This window comes from Solanum dulcamara, chromosome 10 (assembly GCF_947179165.1).
Source record: "Solanum dulcamara chromosome 10, daSolDulc1.2, whole genome shotgun sequence".
Taxonomy (NCBI): domain Eukaryota; kingdom Viridiplantae; phylum Streptophyta; class Magnoliopsida; order Solanales; family Solanaceae; genus Solanum; species Solanum dulcamara.
In genome coordinates this window covers 3801151-3820012 of record NC_077246.1, presented here as the reverse complement: position 1 = coordinate 3820012, position 18862 = coordinate 3801151, and the positions used below count along the sequence as shown (strand labels likewise).

At 34.9% G+C, this 18862-nt stretch overlaps 1 protein-coding gene across 1 annotated transcript; it reads right to left on the bottom strand.

Moving 5' to 3' along the window:
* Nucleotides 1-860: 860 nt before the first annotated feature.
* LOC129870984 (probable UDP-arabinose 4-epimerase 2) lies at nt 861-5834 on the bottom strand. Its single transcript, XM_055945851.1, has 9 exons — nt 5421-5834; nt 3691-3804; nt 3501-3608; nt 3160-3251; nt 2623-2764; nt 2304-2398; nt 1858-1987; nt 1328-1472; nt 861-1251 (listed from the first exon to the last, which is right to left on the bottom strand). The coding sequence occupies exons 1-9, from the start codon at nt 5832-5834 to the stop codon at nt 1034-1036; spliced, it is 1458 nt and encodes a 485-aa protein (XP_055801826.1). The 3' UTR covers nt 861-1033.
* Nucleotides 5835-18862: the final 13028 nt, after the last annotated feature.

The window sequence follows — 18862 nt, the reverse complement described above, 5'->3', positions numbered from 1 at the left end:
AAAAAATTGAAATTTATAATCTAAAATATGTCATAATCAAATATTTGTAGGGAGAAACATTTTGGATAAATACTTGTATAAATTATAATTGTTGGGTGTACGAACAAATTCTCAATTGGGTGTTAGCAACATATAGTGACAACTAATATTACTTTAGTCTTATATAACAATTCTTGTTGGAAATAATGAACTTTTTTTAAGAAAATAAATATTGTCTCATGTTTACACTTTGGATAACTATTCCTTTGAGAAGTAAAATGGAATACTCCATATTAGTTGTTCACATTACTAAAATTGTCGTTCCAAATTACTTATCTATTTATAAAATCAAGATAAAATTAACTATGTGTTTTTTTTTCATTTTATCCTTCAAATTAACTTTTGTAAAGTGTAAACAAGTTTGTAAAGTTTCAAAAAAATTTCTTAGAGCCTGTTTGGATTGGCTTATTTTAAGTGTTTTTAAGCCAAAACAATTTTTAAGCACTTTTGGAGTGTTTGAATAAATAAAAAAGTACTTATAAACACTTAGTTTTTAGCTAGAATGGTAAAATTAAGTCAAAAATCATAGTTAGAATTTCTAACTTTATGGCTTTTGACTTATAAGTCAAAAGTCAATCCAAAGAGTCTCTCAATGCATAAATAAATAAAATTACTCTTCTCATTTATGATTTCTTAAAGAACTTGTAAAAGAGAAAGTAGAGAACTAACATAACACGGGAAGAAGTACATCTTACGAAAATCAAGTGAATTGTTGAATGACTAATGATACACAAGAATATGTTTTAAAAAAACAAACAATAACTTGCCAAAAGATTTTACAGTTATATATAAACCTAACAAACTGTCAACTATGATATCATTATTGTCTTAACACACAGGATTTTCCAATGCCATTGTTGTCTCCTTGGCTTCTTCCTATGTTATACTTATACTAAAATCCTGACTCCGCTATTGAGTCAGCTAAGAGATATGATGTTATCTATTCAAAACAAAAAAAGTAATACATGAGTTCAAATCTTAAAACTTGTCTACTTTAGTTGTAACCATTTCTATGTGCCTTTTGCCATCTCCATGCTATTGCTAAGCTCTCTTCAAGCGTGTATCTCGCGATCCAGTTCAGTTCTCGTCTAATTTTAGAAGGATCACTGTATACTTCAGCATAATCTCCAGGACGTCGAGTGAGGTATTCAATATTTATGTTAACTCCTGTAGCCCTTTTACAAGCTTCAACAAATTGTTTCACTGAACTACCTGTAGTAACAATGAGCATCAAACAAAATCTTTAATCTGTTAAGTTATTCTCGCATTAGAAACAGAGAAAGCAAACCTCTTCCTGTCCCGACGTTGTAAATACCAACTTTGCTAGGTCTTGCATGCTCTAACGCTTTTACATGAGCATCGATTAGGTCAGTCACATCGATGTAGTCTCGTATACATGTTCCATCAGGTGTGTTGTAATCTACTCCTCTTATCTGCAGTTAATTCACCATATAGAAGAAAAGAACCATTGGTACATATTAAAGGACATAACAAGTTGGAAGCTTCAAAACTACTTTGCTCGGACTTTCTGAAAATGTTGTGTCGGATTCACAAAAAATGCAATACTTTTGAAGGATCATACATGCACCAGCCGGCATTTTGGTGCACTCCTAGAAGGATTTTACTTATATGCATTTGACAATGTAAGGAATTTCTTGCAGTATCAATGTATTTTAATCGCTTGTAGTAGGTAACCTGTCTTATTTTTCAGTTTATTTACCCGTCATGATTATATCAGGGGTGACTTGATAGTGTAAAAAAAAATCTAGTAACTTTGTCAGTGTAGCGTATGGAAGTTAAACTCATAGTACTGCTAACCTTCAGCCCTGGAATTATTCCCCTGGCTGCATCAAAACAAGCACCAGATATCCGTCCTTGCTCGCGCAATTCTGGCCTAGGAGCTTCTCCTAACCTTCCTTCAGGGTCTGATCCAATTACATTGAAATACCTGAATAATTTGATTCGAGACTTTAAGAAAATGGAAATCAATACGACACTCCTGGAAAAGAGTTTAAGCTTTGTGTACTGTCAGTGTATACGTTTTATTAAACCATCAGGCAAAATTAACCAACAATAGTAGGTAACTCTTTATATCAAGTCTTCGAGAAATAGAAAGAGAATCTGCTATATTAAATGACACCAATAGTGTGAAAATTCTATATTGTCAGTGTATATAATTTAAATTCCATAGGCAAAATATACGAGATCATTGATAGAAAGTACTAATCAAAATTCTTCTAAAAGTATTGAAGTAAAGCACAAACCTTAATATCATGACAGCAACATCAGAAGTTTTTGAGAAGTCCAGTATGATATCTTCAGCCATTTTCTTTGCTTTTCCATACGGATTTATCGGTGCCTAATTGTTCAAAGTTAAGTCAGTACTCCGGAAAAACTAGAATCATCGACTACAATTATAATAACCAAACAATTACTCCACAATTCAGCACCAGCAAAAGTATCAAATGGAAACAACTCAACTCTAACATAAAAGGAAGTGTTCTTACTAGACGCATAAGCTACTATATCGAAAATCAATTTAGCATAAACTGCTTAATAAGTAACTGGAATTCAGTTACTAACTTGTGGAGTTTCTTCTGTAATAGGCATTTTCTCAGGTTCTCCATACGTAGCACAGGTACTCGAATAAATTAGTGTCTTTACACCATGTGTTGCCATTGCCTTAACTAGTAGCAATGTATTTGATGTGATATTGTGATAATACCTACAAAATACTAAAGAATATTACTATAAAAGAAGATTAGACACACACGAAAAAACAAGCATTTCTCATAATTCTGATCTTTCTAATACCCAAGGTGCACGAGCTCGTAAACTTGAAGCTCAAAAGAAGAGTATTTTCTGACTACTGCATTGGAAGATCAGTTCTTGAAATGAAATATATTATGCTCGGACCCTTCAAAAATGCTTCAGCACTCGTATTTGATTCTCCAAAAATGCACTACTTTTGGAGGATCTAATAGGCACATGTTGGCATTTTTGAAGAATCCGAGCAACACAGAATGAAAATCATTATTTTCTCGTGTAAGTAGAAAATGAATCAAACTGAACGATTTTAACAGTCGATATGAGTTAGAACTTCAGAATTTTGGGGAGTACCTGAGAGGCTCTTGTGTACTTTCACCAACATATGCAACAGCTGCAAAATGCATCACAGCATCGAATGCATTTTGTTTAAATATCTTGTTAACCTGAGTTACCCGTTAAGGATGAACACGCTAGCCTATAATCAGACCAGTGGCGGAGCTACAATATTAGGAAATCCATTATAAATGTATAAATATTTAACTGCAACCAGTAACTAAATCGAGCTATGGTTTCATGATAGGTTCAAAGAATATAAACTTCAAATCGTGACTTTGCCTCTGAATTAGACAAAAGAGGTGATTTGAAGGGATCAAGATAAACACAGAAAGAATAAAAGAAAATGTTAAGGATACAGCTACTGCATCTCCTAAATCTGCATAGATAAACTGAAGTCGTCCTGGCTCAGGAAACAATTCTTGAAGAACTTTTACCGCGCCAATGTTTCCACGCGAAAGGTTGTCCTGTTCAAAAGAATCCCGGGATTATGCACAATTTCAAAACTTGATTCGTGAAGGGGAAGATGAAATGATTAAGTAAACTTACCACTATAGTTACACGGTATGAATCCTTTAGGAGTCGAACAGTAGCATGAGAACCTATGAAACCAGCTCCTCCAGTAACTAAGACATGAGTTACACCAGGTTCATGTTGAGCAAACTGAAAATTTTAAATAAAAAATGTCTATCAGATCAAAACGAAAAAAAAATTGTATGTTTGAACTAGCCCTGCTTCAGCAAAATATGTGCATCGTAAAATTTAGCTTATATACTTTAATGAAGTTCGAAAAACAAGAATATAATTTTGAGATAATGTTCACCTAGTATATAATACCGACAGAGAATATACCTGTTTCACATTGGGAATTTACAAATTGCAAGAAAGTCAAAAAGGGAGGTGCACATGCACCAAGAAGAAAATACATATTTTACTTATTTCAAAAGTTGTTGCCTTTTTTAGCAATTTTTGACAAGAAAACGCGTATTTTACGTGTTTCCAGCTTCCTATAAATAGATGACCTCTTACCCTCATTTAGATCATCCTACAAAAATACAATCCAAAAGAGTAAGAATACGAAGAGAGTTATACACCAAGATAAATATCGTAGTCTAGAGTTTCCTCTTTAGTGAGTTATTCCTTTTACAAGAGGGAAATGTTTATTGTTGTTTTCTCCTTGTATTTGAGAGCAGTGTACTCCCATATCATCATAGTAAAATTCTTCTACCCCATGATTTTTTCTCTCTATCAGATTGAGGGGTTTCCACATAAAATTCTCGTATCCAATTTATTTTCATTATTTATTATCATATCAAACTTAATTGTGGTGCTTCCTCCCCCTAACAGTGGCATCAGAGCCCTCGCTTATTCTGTCTGTTTTATGCGAAGGTAGTATTTGTGAATAGTAAATTTTTGTGAATAGTAAAATTCGGTGAAAAGTATTATTCACGTGAATAGTAAATTTTGGTGACGACACAGTTTGTCAGGATTATTCGCAAAGATATTCAGAAACAATCTAGAAGGGTATGAAGCAAATAACAATGTCAAGTACAACAAAGTTTGAGGTTGAGAAATTCAATGGGACTAATTTCTCATTGTGAAAATTGAAAACAAAAGCGATATTGAGAAAAGAAAATTGCTTAGTTGCAATTAAAGGCATGCCCACAGACTTTACTGATGATAGCAAGTAGAACGATATAGATAGCAACGCAGTTGCTGATCTACACTTGACACTAGCTGATCAAGTGTTATCTTGTATGGCTGAAAAACGGACGACGAAAGAAATATGAGATACTTTTACGGGATTGTACGAGGCCAAATCTTTGCATAATAAAATCTTCTTAAAAAGAAGATTGTATACTCTTCAAATGACAGAGTCCATGTCGGTTATTGAACACATCAAAATAGAGGGACTAAACGTGCAGAGCTTCTACTTCAAAGTCTGTCTGACTCATATGATCAACTCATCATCAACCTGACGAACAATACAGACAGTCTAGTTTTCGATAAAGTTGCACCCATTGTCTTAGAAGAAGAAAATCGACGCAAAAATAAGAAAGACAGAAAAGAAAGTTCGCAACAAGCTAAAGCTTTGACAATGGTGAGAGGAAGACCAACGAAATGTGTCCCCAGTGGGAATCACAATCATGGTAGATCGAAATCAAGAAGTAATAAGGATATCAAATTTTACAACTGTGGCAAGAAATGGTACATCAAGGCTTAACATAAATAAACAAAGTAAAAAAACACAAAGTGTATATAGGTGTAGATAATTCTACAGGGGTCTCAGTTCTTGCTTGATTGATTCTCAATTTAGCAGCAAAGGTTTGAGTTACAGTATAAGGGGCTGGCTGAGGGACCTGTTCTTTTCTGCTAGGGAACTGAGTCTTTTGAGCATTTTGGTTGGTATTGTCATTATGATGAGTTTGATTATTGAGAATTTTGGAACCTTGATTGTTAGGAGTATGCCTATCAAAATTATTAGAAATCTTAGGGAAGTTATTTTGATAGGTGGTAGGTCTGTTAACTTGTGGGAGACTGTTTTGCTGAGGATTATCATTGATATGAACCTTGGTAGATTTTTCAGGATTGTTTATAGCCATAGTATCAGTACCCTGCATAGAAGATTTGATCACAGCACCATGGTTCTCATTTGCATTGGGTTGCAAATGAGTTCCAGTGGATTTCAACATAACATGGACATTACCAGATTGAACATTTTTGCCAGTAGGATTAACAAGAGGTGATTCAGTGGGCTTAGTATGTATTTGTTCATTAAGGTTAGTATAATTAGTGTGAGGTAATGAAGATTGGTTGAAAGTTTCAGAGAACTTACCTTGTAGAGGAAGACCAACGAAATGTGTCCCCAGTGGGAGTCACAATCATGGTAGATCAAAATCAAGAAGTAAGAAGGATATCAAGTTTTACAACTGTGGCAAGAAATGGTACATCAAGAAAGATTGTTGGTTCAAGAAGAAGAGTGAAAAGGGAATGTTGCAAGTACCTCGGATGATGGTGATATTTTATATAGTGAAGCAATATCAAATAATAAAGACAGAAAATATTTCACTGATGTCTAGTTCTTGGACACAGGAGCAATATGGCACAAACTTTTCTAAGAGAATAGTTCCATCAATATAAAGCTATCTTAGGAGGATCTGTGTTCATGGGAGACGATCATGCTTTAGATGTTATTGGTACACGATATGAACCATTCATGTAAAAGACTTGAGGAAGAATTTATTGTCTTTGGGACACTTTGATAATAATGGATGTTCATATAAGACTTATGATGGAATTATGAAAATTTGAAAAGGAGCGTTTGTAGTGATGAAAGCGAAAAAACTTGCTGCAAATATATATGTGCTTAAAGGTGAAACACAACAAGAAGGAGAAGAATTAACTGCGTCAACAAGTTCATTTGAAGAATCAACGATGATGTTGGATCGTAAACTTGGTCATATGTTAGAACGAAGTTTGAATATTCTTGTTGAGCAAAAAGCTTCTTGCAGGGCTCAAAAAAGTTTCACTACCCTTTTGTAAGCATTGTGTTACCAGTAAGCAACATAGACTGAAGTTTAGCAGTTCCTAGAAAATATTAGATTTGGTCCACTCTGATGTCTGGTAAGCACTGGTGGAGTCTCTAGGAGGGGCAAAATATTTGTCATTTATCGACAATTACTCTAGGAGAAGTTGGGTGTATCCAATCAAGAGAAAGACAGATGTTTTTTTTGATTTTCAAAGAGTTCAAAGCGCGTATGGAACTTAAATCTGAGAAAAAGATCGAATGTTTGAGGACAGATAATGAAAGAGAATACACTAGTGATGAATTTGATAACTTCTGTAAACAAGAAGGTATTAAAAGGCAGTTCACAGTGGCATATACTCCACAAAAAAATGAAGTAGTAGAGGGATAAACAGAAACTTGTTGGAACAGACAAGAGTTATGTTGGCAACTGCAGGATTGGAAAAATCATTTTGGGCAGAAGCTGTCAAAACCGTCTGTTATGTGATCAATCGATCACCATCAACTGCAATTGATCTGAAAACGCCAATGGAGATGTGCACAGAAAAACCAGCTGATTATTCTTGATTACATATATTCGGAAGTCCTACTTATGTTTGTACAACACCTAAGAAAAATTGAAGTTAGATCCAAAATCCAAGGAATGAATTTTCTTAGGGTATGCTGATGGAGTCAAAGGATATCGCTTGTGAAATTCCACTGCCCACAAATGTAGTAATCAGTAGGGATATTGTATTTGTTGAAAACAAGATACAAGCAAAATAATGTAGCACTTCAAAAGAAAAATCAGAGACTACTACAGTTGAAATTGAAGAAATAGAAGAAGTTTCAGTTTTTTCTAAAGCAACACCAGAGCACGAAGAACAAGAGCAAGCTGAGATCGAAAATTCACAAGTTCGACGGTCAACTAGGGAGAGAAGAGAACCATCTTGGCACTCAGATTATTCTATAGAGGGAAATGTTGCATACTGTCTATTAACAGAGGATGAAGAGCCTTCAACTTTTCATGAGACTATGAAAGGCCAAGAATCATATCTGTGGATGGCAGCAATGCGAGATGAAATTGAAGCTCTTCATAAAAATAAAATATGGGATCTTGTTCACTTTCCACAAGGAAGGAAGGCCATTGGAAATAAATGGGTCTACAAGATCAAACGTAATGGTAATGATCAAGCGGAGAAGTATCGTGCAGGATTGGTGGTAAGAGAATTCGCTCAGAAAGAAGGTATAGACTTCAATGAGATATTTTCTCCAGTGGTTCGACTCATGACAATTCAAGTGGTCCTGGCAACGTATGCTACATTTGACTTGTACTTGGAGCAATTAGATGTCAAAACTGCATTTCTTCATGGAGATCTTGAAGAAGAAATTTACATGCTCTAACTAGAAGGTTTTGTAGAACAAGAAAAAGAGAACTTGGTTTACAGGTTGAACAAATCTCTATAAGGTCTCAAACAGGCGCCGAGGTGTTGGTATAAAAGATTTGATTCCTTCATTATAAGCCTTGGATACAACAGTCATAGTTTAGATCCTTGTGTTTTTTACAAGAGATTTGGAGATGAAGAATTTATTATTTTGCTGTTGTATGTTGATGACATGTTGGTAGCATCCCCCAACAAAGATCGTCTCACAAATTTAAAGGCACAGTTGGCTAGGGAGTTTGAAATAAAGGACTTGGGACCAGCAAACAAGATTCTAGGAATGCAAATTCACCGAGACAGATATAATAGGAATATTTGACTTTCTCAAGAGAACTACTTGAAGGAAATCTTGCGACGCTTCAAGATGCAAGACTGTAAGTCAATTTCTACCCCACTTCCTATTAATTTCAAGTTATCTTCAAATATGAGTCTTAGCAATGAAGCAGAGAGGATGGAGATGCCTCGAGTACCGTATGCATTAGCAGTGAGAAGTTTAATGTTCGTCATGGTGTGTACAAGACCTGACATTACACAAGCAGTGGGAGTGGTTAGTTGATACATGGCTAATCCTAGTAGAGAGCATTGGAATACTGTTAAGAGGATCTTGAGATATATCAATGATACCTTAGATGTTGCAATGTGTTATGGAGGATCAGTGTCACGACCCAAATTTGGGTGTGATGGCACTCATCTCAACCCACCGAGACAAGTCAGCCTAAAACTCAACGGAAAGTAAATGCGGAAGTAATTGAGATAAAACAAGGTTTAACTTAGTAAAAAACAAATAAATAATCTCCAAAATCCCCCAAGACTGGTTGTCACGTATATAAGCCACTAATATATTATCGAAGTACGAAAGAAAATACAGTCACAATGTCTTTGTCTCTAGAGTAGGACTAAAACATAATAAAAGAGTAAGAGGTGTCCGCTAGATGGATGTAACACCTACCTCAACACTAGAAATTGATAACCTCGGTTGTAGTGGAAAACAGTATAAGATCAAGCAGGTCCGGGCTCGCAACCTACACAAGTGTGGAAGCAAGGGGTGAGTACCAAACAACACGGTACTCAGCAAGTGGATAGCTAAAACTAAGCAAAGCTTAATAGATACAAGTACTCCTGTCCTCCCAACCGAACCTCCTTAACTACAACCTGCATAAAATCAGTCCAACTCTACACTTGTACAATAACAACAGTAATACAGTCTACAAATACTCATCAATAGTCTCGTCAATGAATCATACCAAGTCAAGTTCAGCATACAGAGCAATATGGGGGTAAACACAAAGTCACAACTATCAGAAAGGTGCAATGCAGTGCAATGAAATGATGCATGTCTGTCCTATCGGTACACATCCGCTGAATCACAGTCCGAAACCCATGGGGGACATTTCTGTCCATGTAACCTGCCACGGAGCGTGTGGCCCGTCCCCTCAATACATATATCTTGCCACGGAGCGTGTGGCCTGACCCTTTTATTTCATAATACCTGCCACGGAGCGTGTGGCCCGACCCCTTTGTTTCATAATACCTGCCACGGAGCGTGTGGCCCGACCCCTTTTATTTCATATCATTTTCAATCTCAACACAATATGTCAGAACCAATGCAATCAATTCATGTTCATATAATTCACGATAATAATATGACAACAACCATAATTTTTCCTATCTCACATCAATATAGTCATTTCACATGTCCAAAATAAATCCACAATCATAACATATCAATTCCACCAATACATGTCATTAGATCACCATTTTCTACCCCTCATCTCCATTTTTAAGGTCAATCATATAGTCAATAATCCAGTCTAATTCTCATTACTTCCTAATACCCATAACACAGAAATACAAGCATCTCTAAGCTTAATCTGAGGTTTAGAAATTCACTTGCCTTAATTAATCAAGTAGTCACTCTGGGACTTGAGCCTTCCCTTTTTGTTGGGCCTCCAAATCAACGTAATCTAGTCAAATGAATAATCACAATAAGATTTTCGAAACTAACAACACCCTTATTATCATATGTCTAGCCTAGACCCAAAAACTCACACAAATCTATAATCACATTCCTAATCTTGATGCCACTTAAGATGTCAACTCCCATATTTTCTGAATTTCAAGCCTAGGGTTAGGTTCTAATTTGCCCAATATAATAAATTTAATGGAATTCATAAAATATAATATACCTAATATTTAATTATCTATCTCAATATATCAAAATTCCGAAACTAACTCATTCTATGTTATTGAAGTCAAATATGAAATTTTCTTTTTGATTATGTTCACTCATGATAAAATAAACTCACATGTCAAATTTCAGCTAAAATGGATCGTTATTCGACCCTCCAAATCAAGATTTTATGTGAAGAACCCTAGGATCATATTTTCTTATTTCAACATTATTTCTCCACCAATATACCCTAAAAATATGTTCATAATCACATGAAAATTTAATGGAAAGGATGAGAATAATTACCTTGACGCTTTCGAATGAAAATTCCTATTTTTCTCTTCTCCTTTATTTTTCTTTTTCCCTTTCTTTTCTTTCTTCCTCCGTATTTTTTTTTTCTCCGGTGTTCGTCGCTCGTCGCTGTTCTTTCTTGATTGTTACATCTGATGGCATTAAGCCATCAGATTATATGTATATAATTTATTTATTTTTCTCTTTTCTTTTTTTTTTCTTTTTCAAACTAATTATGTATTAAAATTTACAAACCCTACTAACCTATTTTAATAAATATAAGAAAAGTGGTATATGGTATTAAATAAATTAACACTTTAGCCCATTAATTAAATTAATTTTCTTAAATTATCCCTCAACTAATTAACCAAAATTACCGAATAGTCCAAATAACCCATTAAAATTTTGCGGGAAGGGTCTCGTATGAAAGGAGGAGGACTCATTCTCAAAATGACCTAATGGGTCATTACATTATCCACCACTAAAAATCATGTTCGTCCTCGAACATAAAGAAGGAGAAAGGAGAATAACCAACGGTACCAAAAGCCTGAGTTATAATCTTCAAAAGTCAGTTTTCATTCCTTCAAGTGAGCTCCTCATCAAGATTATTCCATCAAGATCAACTTCTACGAACTGAACTTTCGAATCAAACATTGGCAAATATATTAATTAGGGATAATTTAGACGTCACATATTAACCCATGAATAAAACCTTAACCGAAATCCTCTAAACCCCATCATAACCATCATGACAATCTTTCATCACATAACCACGAGAAAATTCTAGACTAATACCGGCTATAACCAAAAGTGAACCTGAATCAATCACCACACTCATAATGCACAGACTATCACAGATCTTGTTAAGATTCCATTCTCACTACCAAAGCTTCCCACAAGCATAAGCTATATAAATCTGATCTTTAGGCATTAGGTACTTATTATTGGAGAATATGATTTATCTAACCCAAAGAATGAAATAATTGAATACCCTCCTAGCGAGCGATACATCCAAGCATACAAAACTTCTAATAACACTATTGAAAATGGTATATCAGTAGTTGTGATTGTAAACAACCCTTAAGAGCGGTAACACTAGACCCATTGGCCCCCCACATTCTACCATACATAGCCAGAATGAGACCCCGACGAGAGTTGAACCTTAAGACTGTCGGACAACTATAAGTATTCATGGTAGCTCTTCTACAAATTCTTATAAAAATAATTATGCATGTAAAATCACTATTATACTTCAACAATCCCTAACAACATCAAATATATCACAATTGAAATAGCCAAGTTTGTAAAAGCATCCTACCCTATCAAAAGAATTCGCAGAATCGGTACACCGATCAACCACTAGAGATCCATCCACCGAAGTAGAAACACTTGTGGGCATAAGGAGCGAATCATACCTCAAATCATGTCCGAAACAAAATAGGTAGTTATATAAGAATGTACGAAATCAAGATCGAATAACACAAGATACTTCTCCCATAGTACTTATATCAAATATTTTCATTCATCTGACTCCATCACTTTGATAATTTTTTTTTGCTACCCACAATCAACCAGTTTGTTCCCCATACCAAAACTTAGATAATTTCTTGGTCACCTGAATAATTCTACATACTATGAGCACATAGCCTCTATTTACCCTCTAGTGCCTATGTAACGCATCACAATAGTTCGTATAACCCATCAACAGAGTAGTATCAATCCAATTCGATATCATTAATAACCACGAAGAACTATATCTCATCTCGTAGTGCATCCATAAGTCACCTACCATAATTTGAGAGTCTAACCTTACATAAAACACATAATCTTCGACACCTCACTATTTGTCATTCAAATCAAAATCAAACCTTAAGAAAAGTCGTTGTTACATCCCTCATAAGTCTGTGTCGAACCAATCGACATTGTATAGTCATATCTGAAAACAAGGGAAAAAATTCATGAAATCTTCAACTTTGAACTAAGGATCTACACGTGATGTCTTATTTCTTCTCATTTCTTAGATGCTTCCCATGACGCAAATTTCAAATACCTTGAACTATTCAATACACCAGACTCTTGTTCCTTTTGCTGACTCGTTTACCAACCTTATTCTTTGACCAATAACTCATGACATTTTACCTCATGTTCTAACTTAAAAATTTAAGTGGAGCACTTCCTTAGGGCCCTTAACAATCAAAAGTAACAACTTGTAAGACCCAAACCCTACACAAGTATTTTCAATTGCTCAATATCTGCTGTGATCGATCATTTCTCTGCTTATTAATCTATACCTTGATGAAATCTACTGCCATAATGTAGACTTACAATGAACAAATTGAATTTTGAATTCCAACCAAGTAACCCAATTCCATTATCTATCAACATTAGCTCATACATTGAAGACCTTTATGAATTCACGTATCTTAGCTATCATTGATCTCCTCTCTATTGATCTTATCGTATCCTTCGTTAAAATTTAATTATACCAGTTACCAAACTCAAAAACACAAAAAAAAACTTATTACCACACTTGAGTCAAATGCCTATAGAGTTATTTCTCAAATCTTATCCAATAATCGTTAACCCATATGAATAACACATAACATTGCCACCATAAACAGAGCAAAATAAATAGAACCACATGTCACTAAATTTAATTCTCCACTCTCTCTGAAGATACATTCAGCCCTTACAACTAGAGTAAATATATTTGTTCTTGCCTTATTTCGAAGGCTAAACTATATTTCACTAATATTTTTATTTATGAATCTAGATTCTTTCAATTCTATTCGAGCGGTGTCTCAACAAATTCTATGACTTTTCATACAACCACATCACTCACCAAATAGTAGAAAATCGTAATTTAGATACTTACAAGTCATTATTATCATATCGAATCTATTTAACCAAAAATTCTTAACGTATGGTTGTGACATTCAGCCCTTACAACTAGAGTAAATATATTTGTTCTTGCCTTATTTCGAAGGCTAAACTATATTTCACTAATATTTTTATTTATGAATTTAGATTCTTTCAATTCTATTCGAGCGGTGTCTCAACAAATTCTATGACTTTTCATACAACCACATCACTCACCAAATAGTAGAAAATCGTAATTTAGATACTTACAAGTCATTATTATCATATCGAATCTATTTAACCAAAAATTCTTAACGTATGGTTGTGTCATGATCATAATCCATCACAAATTCTTATTACCGTTATGCTCAATAACTATTACCATCATCTCGAAGTCAACCTTCTCAATCGAAAAAAAATACCTTAAACCTAGTTATACTAACCAAATCCAATGGAATAACCCAATTTTATGGGCACTCTCACTAAAATTCTTAATTGCATTCACACAAGTATACTCACTGCTATTTTCTTTATCCATAAGCTTATCATTCTGATATCGATCCACTCCCTTGGAGTTTACGGTTAAGTTACAAGTCCTTAGTTAGAATTCTAGGGATATACTTCACAACCTAAACGTATTAATCATACCCAAAATCCACCACTAAGATCTTTCTTATAAACAATGCTTACCCCAAGCGTCCCTAGTAACAAACTAGTTGGGTTGTTTTTCAAATGTGAATGCAACATCAAATCTCATCATATGAGAAGATGATACAACTGATAACTCCTTAAGTAGTTAGTAATCACACTTGATAATCGATGTATTTGTTTTTGTATACCAATAGTACCACACCGTGAAAGCTTGATAGATTCACCACTAGAATACATCATACCCATCGTAAAGTTCATACCTAGATAGTCTACACCTTTCTATCCATTACGTAACTATCATACATTACCAACGCATTTCAGTCTCCAGTCAAAATCGATATCACCCTTCAGTAGGTAAGGTCAATAGCAGAAGCTACATAACCCGTAACCCTTACCAAATAATTACAAGTACCGCAGTAGTAGACTTATAATAATGCTTGCTGATATACATCCACCCTATCAAACCACCATAGAAATTCTGATCTCGATTAGCACAAAATCATCCTCATCGCACACTATATAACTCATTCTTTCACGACAAACTTCACAGTCTGTAGTCTCCGAGGGCACAGTGCTCACAACATAGTCATTCCCCTAATTATACCATTCTCAATTGTAGAACCACTTCAAACATCGGATAGGCTAAACAAGCATCATTCTCGATGCTTAACCACTATCCAGAAATATGAGACGTTCATATAATCCTCCAAACCATTGTTTCTCTTCCTACACTATATCCTCAAAGTACATTATTGAACCATAGCCTTACTCACTCTTTTAAAATCATCGTGCATTATAAGTCTCACAATACACCCTTTCCATAAGTTTATTACTTCCACCTCCAAATTAAATCTAGACCACGTGATGATATTTTAACTACACGCATATAGAATTAGGCAAGAGTCACCACTATATGTGAGAGAACAGAGTGAGGTAATAGAAAATAGATCGGATCAAGGACGCACGATAAAGAATTAAAAGGTGAAGATATTTCCTAAAAGTCTCCATAGCCTCTTGAAGATAAGTACAGACGTCTCTGTACCGATCCTCAAGACTCTATTTAGACTCGGCTTGTATACACGTGAGACCTATGAACCTGGGCTCTGATACCATTTTGTCACGACCCAAATTTGGGTGTGATGGCACTCATCTCAACCCATCGATTCAAGTCAGCCTAAAACTCAACGGAAAGTAAATGCGGAAGTAATTGAGATAAAACAAGGTTTAACTTAGTAAAAAACAAATAAATAATCTCCAAAATCCCCCAAGACTGGTTGTCACGTATATAAGCCACTAATATATTACCGAAGTACGAAAGAAAATACAGTCACAATGTCTTTGTCTCTAGAGTAGGACTAAAACATAATAAAAGAGTAAGAGGTGTCCGCTAGATGGATGTAACAGCTATCTCAACACTAGAAATTGATAACCTCGGTTGTAGTGGAAAACAGTATAAGATCAAGCAGGTCCGGGCTCACAATCTACACAAGTGTGGAAGCAAGGGGTGAGTACCAAACAACACGGTACTCAGCAAGTGGATAGCTAAAACTAAGCAAAGCTTAATAGATACAAGTACTCCTGTCCTCCCAACCGAACCTCCTTAACTACAACCTGCATAAAATCAGTCCAACTCTACACTTGTACAATAACAACAGTAATACAGTCTACAAATACTCATCAATAGTCTCGTCAATGAATCATACCAAGTCAAGTTCAGCATACAGAGCAATATGAGGGTAAACACAAAGTCACAAATATCAGAAAGGTGCAATGCAGTGCAATGAAATGATGCATGTCTGTCCTATCGGTACACATCCGCTGAATCACAGTCCAAATCCCATGGGGGACATTTCTGTCCATGTAACCTGCCACGGAGCGTGTGGCCCGTCCCCTCAATACATATATCTCGCCACGGAGCGTGTGGCCTGACCCTTTTATTTCATAATACCTGCCACGGAGCGTGTGGCCCGACCCCTTTGTTTCATAATACCTGCCACGGAGCGTGTGGCCCGACCCCTTTTATTTCATATCATTTTCAATCTCAACACAATATGTCAGAACCAATGCAATCAATTCATGTTCATATAATTCACGATAATAATATGACAACAACCATAATTTTTCCTATCTCACATCAACATAGTCATTTCACATGTCCAAAATAAATCCACAATCATAACATATCAATTCCACCAATACATGTCATTAGATCACCATTTTCTACCCCTCATCTCCATTTTTAAGGTCAATCATATAGTCAATAATCCAGTCTAATTCTCATTACTTCCTAATACCCATAACACAGAAATACAAGCATCTCTAAGCTTAATCTGAGGTTTAGAAATTCACTTGCCTTAATTAATCAAGTAGTCACTCTGGGACTTGAGCCTTCCCTTTTTGTTGGGCCTCCAAATCAACGTAATCTAGTCAAATGAATAATCATAATAAGATTTTCGAAACTAACAACACTCTTATTATCATATGTCTAGCCTAGACCCAAAAACTCACACAAATCTATAATCACATTCCTAATCTTGATGCCACTTAAGATGTCAACTCCCATATTTTCTGAATTTCAAGCCTAGGGTTAGGATCTAATTTGCCCAATATAATAAATTTAATGGAATTCATAAAATATAATATACCTAATATTTAATTATCTATCTCAATATATCAAAATTCCGAAACTAACTCATTCTATGTTATTGAAGTCAAATATGAAATTTTCTTTTTGATTATGTTCACTCATGATAAAATAAACTCACATGTCAAATTTCAGCTAAAATGGATCGTTATTCGACCCTCCAAATCAAGATTTTATGTGAAGAACCCTAGGATCATATTTTCTTATTTCAACATTATTTCTCCACCAATATACCCTAAAAATATGTTCATAATCACATGAAAATTTAATGGAAAGGATGAGAATAATTACCTTGACGCTTTCGAATGAAAATTCCTATTTTTCTCTTCTCCTTTATTTTTCTTTTTCCCTTTCTTTTCTTTCTTCCTCCGTATTTTTTTTTCTCCGGTGTTCGTCGCTCGTCGCTGTTCTTTCTTGATTGTTACATCTGATGGCATTAAGCCATCAGATTATATGTATATAATTTATTTATTTTTCTCTTTTCTTTTTTTTTCCTTTTTCAAACTAATTATGTATTAAAATTTACAAACCCTACTAACCTATTTTAATAAATATAAGAAAAGTGGTATATGGTATTAAATAAATTAACACTTTAGCCCATTAATTAAATTAATTTTCTTAAATTATCCCTCAACTAATTAACCAAAATTACCGAATAGTCCAAATAACCCATTAAAATTTTGCGGGAAGGGTCTCGTATGAAAGGAGGAGGACTCATTCTCAAAATGACCTAATGGGTCATTACAATCAGACTTTACTGTTAAAGGTTATGTTGATTCAGATTATGTAGGTGATCTTGATAAAAGCAAGTCCACCACAAGTTATGTGTTTATTCTTGCTGGAGGAGCTATAAGCTGGATTTCAAAACTGCAGTCTATCGTTGCTACATCTACGACGGAAGCAGAATATGTAGCATCTACACAAGCTAGCAAAGAGGAAATATAGATGCAGATGTTACTGGAGGAGCTGAGGCACAAACAAGAGAAGGTTGCTCTGTTTTGTGAAAGTCAGAGCGCTTTGCATCTTGCAAATAATCCGGCATTTCATTCAAAGACAAAGCACATACGAGTTCAGTATCACTTTGTTCGTGAGAAGGTGGAAGAAGGCAGTGTAGATATTCAGAAAATTCACACTAATGACAACCTAGCAAATATGTTTACGAAGCCGATCAACAGTAACAAGTTTATATGGTGTCGATCTTCTATTGACCTAGTAGAAACATAACATTGCAGTAATTGGGTAAAAAGGATGGTATGAAGACTTAATTGATTCTCAATTAAATCTTCAAGCGGGAGAATGCAAGAAAGTCAAAAAGGGAGGTGCACATGCACCGTCCAAGAAGAAAACGCATATTTTACGCGTTTCAAAAGTTGTTTCCTCCTTTAGCAACTTTTGACAAGAAAACGCGTATTTTACACGAAAATGCGTATTTTACACATTTCTAATTTTCTATAAATAGAGGATCTCTTGCCCTCATTTAGATCATCCCACAAAAATACAATCCAAAAGAGTAAGAACACAAAGAGAGTTATACACCAAGATAAATATCGTAGTCTTGAGTTTCCTCTTTAGTGAGTTATTCCTTTTACACTGGTTGGACCATAGATCACTTGAAATTCTGGGATGAAGAAGTAAATGAGAATTCAATGCATAAACGACAAGTTTGAGTAGAATTTAACCTTCATGAAGCTACCAAAACCAGGTGAAGTTCTGAATATAAGAAAACAAATTGCAGTAATGCCAGCAGCCAAGAGCAGTTTCCTAGTAATGTTGTTCCTTCTCTTGGACACCACCAATAAATCCATGCCTGAAAAGAATAAACGCGTAAGCGCCAGCATTCCTCGAGTATTTTTTCACTTCAAACTTTATGATTTTAAGCTGAAAAATTGGAGTGATTCAGTTTATATCCATTTCAATCATACTATAAATGATAGTTCTTCCACATTAAACTAAAACTATTTATGAAAATAGTGGTTTATGACAATGTAGATGTATCATTTTGAAGCTATTAAATCTGTACTAGTACTTTAAATTTCAAATTATTGCATTTAAGGCAAACTAAATGGGAGGATGTGGAGGTCGCAGATTAGGATATAAGGATAGAGGGTAATGGAGTGTTGTTTGTCCTAGTGATATCCTTATTCTTATAGTGTATTGAT